Here is an 8,184-nt window from a genome sequence, read left to right as displayed (position 1 = left end):
CCCCACTCTCCCCTCCCCCATCCTTTCTCTCCCCTTTCTTTGTTCCATATCTCCCCTCTCCGTCCCCCTCTCAACCCCCCTCCCTCTCCCTCCTTCCTTCACCACCCCCCTCTTCTTCCCCCACTCTCCTTCCCTGGTCTCCTCCTCCCCCTCTCCTCCCCCATCCCTTCCCCTTCCCCCCTCTGCTCTCACCCCTCTCCTTGCCTCTCTTATTCTCACTCTCCTCCCCATCTCCATTCCCCCTCTCTATCCCCCTCTCTTTATGCACCTTCTCCTACCCCATTATCTCTTTCCCCTACATTCCCCATCTTCTCCCTCCCCTTTCCTCCCCTCCACTCTCTCTCCCCCTCTCTGCCTTTCCTTCACCCCTTTCCTCTCCCTTTCTACGTCTCTCTCTAACGCTCTCTCTGTCCCTCTCTTACTTTTTGGGCTCCTCATCCTCCTCCGAGCACCCTGCTCCTCACATCCACTATCCATTTCTCTGCCACTTTGCAATGTCACATGTCAGCTGCACCCGCTCTGCCCTGATCCAGTGACCATCAGTCAACTCTCTTCCCACCTAGAATCTGCAGGCAAAACACCGGAAGCAGATGCAGACTCACCACGAGATCAAGGAGGCGAATGATGCCGTGCAGCGCAGGAAGGAAGAGCTGCACGAACAGGACCGCATGGCCGACCAGAAGGTCCGTGAATTCCAGGACCTCAAGCTGGTGAGTAGCCCAGGAAGGTCACTGAGCAGTAGGTGCTGAGGAAGAGAAGGGGGGGATGGGGATGGAAAGGAATGTGCAGAAGCGATTTGGGTGGGAGATCAGGAGATGGGTGAGGAGACGATCAGGGAATGGGGCAAGGAGACTCAGTGCACAGTGAAAATGAGAGACAGTGTGTGGAGAGAGAGTGGGGGGCAGTGTTTGGAGACTGGGTGGAGGTCTGTGTTTGTAGTGGGACTTGGTGTGTGGAACCAGGAGAGGGCAGCGTGTGGAGAGGGGGACAGCATGTGGAGAGGGGGACAGCCCCAATTCACTGAGTTTCAGTGGCTTGCTGAGTGAACACATGTGCATTCTATCCACTGAACCAGACAGTGCAGGCCTTGTGCGGGGGATATTGTTCATGACATGATAGAGGGAATGTGTGATGTGACAGTGAAGAGGGACCTTCACTCTGTGTCTAACCTGTTCCCTGGGAGTATGTGATATGGCAGTATATGGAGGGGAGGTTCACTCAGTGCCCACTACTCTCCCTCATGTGTTCCTTGTTAGAAACGAGAGACTGAATTTGAGGAGTTGCAGAAGCGTTTGAGACGAGAGAAGGCGGTAGAGGTTGCTCGCCTGCAGGCCCTACAGGAACGTGCACAAGACATCAAGGCCGAGCAGGTTGGTGCAACGTCAGCACAAAAATCACCCATCACCCAGTTACCACATCAGTCTTCCCAAGAATGGTTTTGTCAAAGGCATTTGCATTGGCCCTTGCTATGGCCGTCTTCTTGTTGGTGGTATGTGGAGCGGTCTTTGTTCCAAGCTTGACAAAAGTGCTGGAGAAACTTAGCGGGTGCAGCAGCATCTATGGAGCGAAGGAAATAGGCAACATTTCGGGCTGAAACCCTTCTTCAGACTGATGTAGCTTGCTGATGACCAAGCTTGATGTAGCACCGTTTTCCAACTCTTTCTCTACTACATCGATGATGGCATTCATGCTGCCTCCTGTGGAACTCATGAATTTCATCAACTTCACCAACTTCACCTTAAATTAACTAGGACCATTTCTGCTTCCTCCCTCCCCTTTCTTGATCTATTCGTCTTTATCTTGGGAAACAATCTACTGATATCTACTACAAATCTACTGACTCACAGTCATCTTGACTACACCTCCTCCCATCCTGTCTCTTGTAAGAACTACATCCCTTTCTCTGTCTCTTTATCTCTGCTGCATCTGGTCTCCAGATGTAACTTTCAACCACTTGACTTCGGAAATGTAGTTTCTTCAGGAAACATAGCTGTCATGCCACTATCATTGAAGCCTTCGCCAGTATCTCCACTATATCCTACACCTGCTCTCACCCCATCTCCCCTCAGAATTAACAAAGTTCCCTTAGTTCTTACCTTTCACCTCATCAGCCACCACAACCAGCACATCTTTTATTTTACTTTTCTGCCAGCTGTAGCATGATACCATCACCCATCACATCTTCCCACCCCTCACTGCCTTCTACAGGAACCACTCTCTCCATGACGCCTGGCTCACACACTCCTCCCTACCTATCCCTCCCCTTCCTTTGCCCTGTGATGTCGGAGGTGCAGCACCTCCTCCCTCACCTCCGAAGGACATATCAGCCCTTCATGTGAGACAGAGATTCACATGCACCTCCTCCAACCTTGACTATTGTACTTCATGTGGCCTCTTCTAATCTGATACAGATTAGGCAACCACTGCCATGGATCTGCATTCATCTGGTCCTGCCAGTTGCTCACCATTTCAATTCGCCTTCCCATTCCCACACCAACCTCTCTGTCTTCAGCCTCCTCCAATTCCAGAGTGACGCAACATGCTAACTAGATGAACTGAGAGACACTAGTCAGTGTACATATATCCCCCTGAGAGGGCGAGGGATTGGGAAACACCAGTAAGTGTAAAGTAAATCTCCTTAAGGGATAGGGACACCAGTCAGCAGACATTTAACCCCCGAGAGAGAGAGAGATAGAGAGAGACTGAGTGATACACTATACACTGATGTCAGTGTACAGACACGCTCTGAGAGCGAGAGGGATTGAGATAGACGTGTTCAGATATTTTCCTGAGCGACAGGGACTGAGGAACACTAGTCAGTGAACAATTAGCCCTCGAAGGAGAGTAACTGAGGGTCCTTTCCTATTTCCTTCGCTCCATAGATGCTGCCTCACCCACTGAGTTTCTCTAGCATTTTTGTCTACCTTCGTCCTTTCCTATTTCCTCGGTCTATGAAGTGCCTCTGAGATGCTGCCATGCTCATGTTCTGCAGGATGAATTACGGGCCAAGCGGAGCCAGGAGGCTGCTGAGCGGGATTGGCGGCGGAAGGAGCTGGACGACGAGAAGAAGAAGGCCAAGTTGAACGCGGTGCTGAAGGAATCCCGGTCGACCCAAATCCAGCAGAAACAACATTTCCTAGCCGTGCAGGCCAACAAGGAGCGGCAGGAGTTTGAGAGAGTGCTCAAGTAGGTTGGTCAGTCTTGCCCTCTCTGCAGGCAATACTGGCAAATGCCGTGATTTGCCGGCACAGTAGCTAGGACCAATATACTGGGGAGCCTTCTGACATGCTCACCTCGCCTTGCAGTTCTGCTCTTTCTCTTCAGAGCCGACATCCTTCATACAGAGCTCTGATTTGATCCATAACCACCAGGGCAGTGGTATATACCGTCTCTGTGGATACACTTTCCCATGCACCTCGCTTCCCCCACTCCCCCAATTCTAGCTTCATCAAAATCTAAAATCACTGCAGCCTCCTTCCTTGAACTATCCGAATATGGGGATGGATTCCCATTACCTCTACTCCTAAATCATCGGCAACATGTTCGTCACTTACAGATATCTCCTCAGCCCTTCTCATGACAAGGAGGGCAGCTTCAGCTTCTTCAGTCTATCTCTGGAGCTAAAATCCCTTGCCCCAGGAGTCACTCTGGAGAGGCTGCCTTGTGCCTTGTTAGGGGGCTTCACACCTTCCCCAAGGGGGGTAACACAAACTGGGCCTAGTCGTCCGGCTCTGTCCTGACCTGAGTCCGGTCCTCCAGCTCTGGCCTGAACTAAGCATCCTTTCCACTGGGTGGTTCCACGGCTCTGGGTGGTTGGGATGAAGAAGCGTGGAATCCTGAAGCCACCCAATGTAGTGGCCATATATTCCAAAACACAACTGCACCATGCACTGGTGCTCTCCAATCTGTCCCTCAGAATATCTCTGGCCCTACCTCCCTTTCTATTTATGTACCCTTTTCAGCCAGTACACCCCACCTTTTGCTGTAGCTCCCCCCGACACCTATACTCCTCCCTATTGCTGTAACTCCCTCCACCCCGACCAGTCCCGACTCCCTCTCTCTAATTTTTCAGCATATTGAAAGATTTTCCGCGAGTAAAATTTGGTCACCATGGGCCTTTTTCACTCGTAGTGCAGTGGACTGGGGTCGTTACTTACTTACAGGCACTCGAAGGCAGCCTTAGGCCATCTCCTTCGCTGACTGGCCATTTTGATTGGCTCATTGCGGTTTCACGACCTAGGAAGACCTACCCGTAGGTAAAATGCCCGCTAAACTTTATTAAACTTCTTAAAAGTGGCTCCACTCCTTCTTCCCCCCCCTTCTCTCCCCTTCTCTCCCACTTCTATCCCCTTCTCTCTCTCCCCCCCCCCCCTCCCCTCCAACGCTCTCTAAAGGACTTATGGTACTCTGTGACAGCTGTTTACCTTCTTCTTCATCGTGCAGACAGCGCTCCTCCGCTGTCTCTGGCCCTCACCTTTGTGATGTGTGTGTGTGTGTGCGTGTGTGTGTGTGTGTGTGGTCGGTAGATGCAGCTCGCTGTTCGCTCGATCCAGCTCGCGGTTTCAACGCGGCCGGTCGATCCAGCTCGAGGCTTTCCAGGCGAGTGCCCTCCTTGTCTCTATGTGTCTCTCTGGCCATCTAGTCGTTCACTCTCCCTCTCGACCTTTTAGGGTTCAGAAGGAGCAGATGGAAAAGGAGCAGATGGAGGAAGACGACAAGAGGCATGGCAGGACCAGGTTTGCCACAGATCTAAGGGAGCAGATCCGGGAAAAGGAGCAGAAACATATTGCGGAGAGAGCTGCCTTCTTTGAGGAAGGCAAACGGCTGAAGGAGGAAGCTCACCAGCGCCGGGTCCGCCTTGATCAGGTCAAGCAGAAGAAGCTGGATGAGCTAAGGTCAGTGGAGCAGCATTTAGTGTTTAGGACAGTGGGGGACGGGACGGGTCAAGTCCATAGAAATTGTGTATAGTGTAACGATGGACAATGGGAAAAATGTGGGTCCACGTGATTATGTATAGTTGGAGGGGGGAGGGGGGGGGGGGCGTTCAATGGGAAGGACCATTCCCTTGGAGATTGTGAACTGGGTGGAAGAACGGGAAGAGTCGGTCCCATGAGGATTGTGTACACTTGGCGTAGGCTAATGGGAAGGGTCCTCCAATTGGCATTTACAGTGGAGGGGATAATGTAACAGGTGGGGTCCATGGGGCTGTGTATATTGGAAGGGGGAAGGGGAAGGGTTGGTCCATGGTGATTGTGTATAATGGGATTGAAATGGGAAGTAGCGTCCATGGGAATATGTACAGTGGGGAAGGGGCTGCTTAATGGGAACCAGTTAGGTCGATGGGATTATAGACATAAGTGAATGGAAAAGGGTGGGTCCCTTTGGGATGGTGCACTTGGAGTGAAAAGAAAAGGTCAAGTTGCATTGGGATTGTGATCATTGGAAGAGTGAGAAGGGGATAGATCACGTTGAGTTTATTGTCATATGCACAGGTACAATGAGGTACAGGTATAATGAAAATCTTGCTTGCAGCAGCATCACAGGCACATAGACTCAGACACCACTGCTGGCTGGACACTGCAACACTGCGGTGCTGGCTCGAAGGGCCAAATGGCCTGCTCCTGCACCTATTGTCTATTGTCCAACACAAAAAACAAATTATACATAAATTTAACAAGACGGTGAAACGGAAAAGACTACAAAAACAGCATATTGGTGCAAAAACAATAAAAGCAAGTCCATGGTAGTGCAAGAGGTGAGCCATGGTGTTCCATCACCTGGATAGGATTAGCCTCGTGCAGGTCGGTTGAACAATCTAGTAGTTGGAGAAATAGCTGATCTTGATCCTGATGGCGTGGAACTTCAGGCTACTACAGCCCAACAGCAGCAAGAAAAGAGCATGGCCCAGATGGGGGGGAGATTCTTGAGGATTGTTGATCCCCTTTTTAAAGCAGCAGCTTCTGTAGATGCTTTTGATGGTTAGAAATGCTGGAACAATAATGAACTAGTCTGTGTCCACCACTGTTACAGTCTCTTAAATGCCTAAGCAACGGAATTGCCAAACCAGTCCATAATATAACTTCTACAGTGGAAAATTTCTACATGCCATCTGTTGTAATTTGTTAGAGAACATGTTAACATGCTGCATCTCCTAAAACCTCAGAAAGTAGGGGTGTTGTCTACCTTGTGATTATATCTATGAGCTGGGATGAGGATAGGTCATTTGAGTTGTTAGGAACCAGGAATTTAAGGCTGCCAACTCTCTCCACCACCATCCTATCAAGGAAATTTGCACATGGTCTCCCAACGTTTCATTGCTGAAGTCAACGATTAGTTCCTTGGAGACACAAGAAACTGCAGATGCTAGTGGTTTTGTTGAGGTTGGGCAAGAGGTTATGTTGTCACACCACTCAACCAAGTGTTCTATCTCGCCCATATATGCTGTCTCATCACCACTAATGATTTGGCCAATGGAGCTGTGTGCTTGGCCACATAGACACAAGTGTAACGAGAGTAGAGCAGTGGACGCAGCCCCAGGGTGAATGTGTATTGATGATGAGTGATGAATGTTATTACTGATCTGCACTGATTGACCTCATTGAAGCCCCTCAGACTATCTTTAATCGGACTTTACAGGCTTTATCTTGCACGAGACATGATTCCCTTTATCCTGTACACTGTGGACAGTGTTGGAATAATTTACACTAGACGTGAATGACTATCAAACTGTGGCTACTTTATTAGCAATAACTTGTCAGACAAGGAGAACAGTCAAGCAAGAGGCTGTCCTCATGATACAAAGCATGTAGTATTTTTATATCATTTTTGATTGCATTGAAGCAAGGTTAGTCACGTACACATCTTTACAGGGTTAATTAATCCAGCATTCAGTAACTTTCCACGTAGAAACAGGCTTCTTTAGCTATGTCGGAAGATTAGGGAGTCTCAGTGTAGCCTTGAGTTCATAAGCTCTCCTTTGTATTGTGAACTTTTGACTCTATGCTAAACAGGCATCGTGCAATGACCCTTGGAGTCAAAAGTTCAATTCCCACAGAATGAAGTGCTGCCCATGTTGAAAGACAAAATGGAAGAACAGCTCAGTTCTTCCCACAATTCCCACAAGAGCTTGATAGTAATCCTGCAGTTCTTTCACTGACTGTACAGCATGCAACAAAAACTTTTTTCATGTAACTTGGTACACGTGACTCTAATAAACTAAACATTGGGTTTCTGTACAGTGAAAGTCAGGTGTGGCCTTGATGCAATTTACAATGCAGAAATTGGCCAGGAAAGGTTTGGAGTTGAGTTGCAGACTGTTGTGAGTGAACTGGGACAGGAACCAAGGCTGAGTGTTTCTGTGTGATTGCATTCACCCGCTCTCCAAGAGTGGCAGTGAAGATTTCTCTCATTCATTTTTCACTCCTATCTCTCTAATGTTCCTTCCACAGATCCGTTGGACTTCCAGAGAAATACTGTCATCAAATTGAGCGCCGTTTGAAGTCTATCTCAACCTAGTGACTCGTCAATTTGGGCCGAAATTTTTTATTATAGACCTTGTCCGACATTGTGTCAAATATATTAAAATTAAATGAATCATCTTTGTGTCATTGGGGGGGAGTATCCATGGGCTGTGGGAGGCGATTCAGTTAGTGGGGGCTTTCTTGAGAGAGGAGGAGAGAGAGAGACATTAACCTCAACACAAAATCACCCACTCTGCATAAGTGCAATAATCAAACTCTGGCATCCGGATACATAAAACACTCAGACCTGCAGGCAGAAAATTGGAGAGACGGAGTTGAGAGGATTGCTTTAGTCAAATTGATTCAGATTTACTGTCATATGCAAATATGGTGAGACAGGTATAATGAAAATCTTACAACAGCATTATAAGCACATAGATTCAAATAGCACACAAAGACACAAGTAATAGAATTATTCAGCATGGGAACAGGCCCTTCAGCCCAACTTGCACATGCCGACCAAAGTGCCCCATCTACATCAGTCCTACCTGTTGCCCGCCTTTGGCCCATTTCCCTCTAAACATTTCCCATCACATATCTGTCAAAATGCCTTTTATAGTACCTGCCTCGATTGTCACCTCTGGCTGCTCATTCTATATATGCACCACCTTTATTGTGAAAATGGGGTCTCCGGCTCCACCATGAGAAGCACGTCATTGGCGGA

The 8,184-nt window shown here is 48.6% G+C and overlaps 1 protein-coding gene across 1 annotated transcript; it reads left to right on the top strand.

The window, feature by feature from the left end:
• Positions 1-567: 567 nt before the first annotated feature.
• On the top strand, positions 568-7,597 carry LOC116986875 (cilia- and flagella-associated protein 45-like). Its single transcript, XM_033042636.1, has 5 exons — positions 568-710; positions 1,257-1,370; positions 2,993-3,186; positions 4,671-4,895; positions 7,449-7,597. The coding sequence occupies exons 1-5, from the start codon at positions 591-593 to the stop codon at positions 7,513-7,515; spliced, it is 720 nt and encodes a 239-aa protein (XP_032898527.1). The 5' UTR covers positions 568-590; the 3' UTR covers positions 7,516-7,597.
• Positions 7,598-8,184: the final 587 nt, after the last annotated feature.

This window comes from Amblyraja radiata, chromosome 24, assembly GCF_010909765.2.
Source record: "Amblyraja radiata isolate CabotCenter1 chromosome 24, sAmbRad1.1.pri, whole genome shotgun sequence".
Taxonomy (NCBI): Eukaryota; Metazoa; Chordata; class Chondrichthyes; order Rajiformes; family Rajidae; genus Amblyraja; species Amblyraja radiata.
This window is presented reverse-complemented; position numbering and strand designations above follow the sequence as displayed.

Bases quoted from the DNA above. Each gene is read 5' to 3' on its own strand.
- LOC116986875 (XM_033042636.1), top strand. From the start codon at position 591: ATGCAGACTCACCACGAGATCAAGGAGGCGAATGATGCCGTGCAGCGC. The intron at 1,371-2,992 runs GTTGGTGCAACG...CATGTTCTGCAG, and splicing joins AAGACATCAAGGCCGAGCAG to GATGAATTACGGGCCAAGCG. The intron at 4,896-7,448 runs GTCAGTGGAGCA...TTCCTTCCACAG, and splicing joins AAGAAGCTGGATGAGCTAAG to ATCCGTTGGACTTCCAGAGA.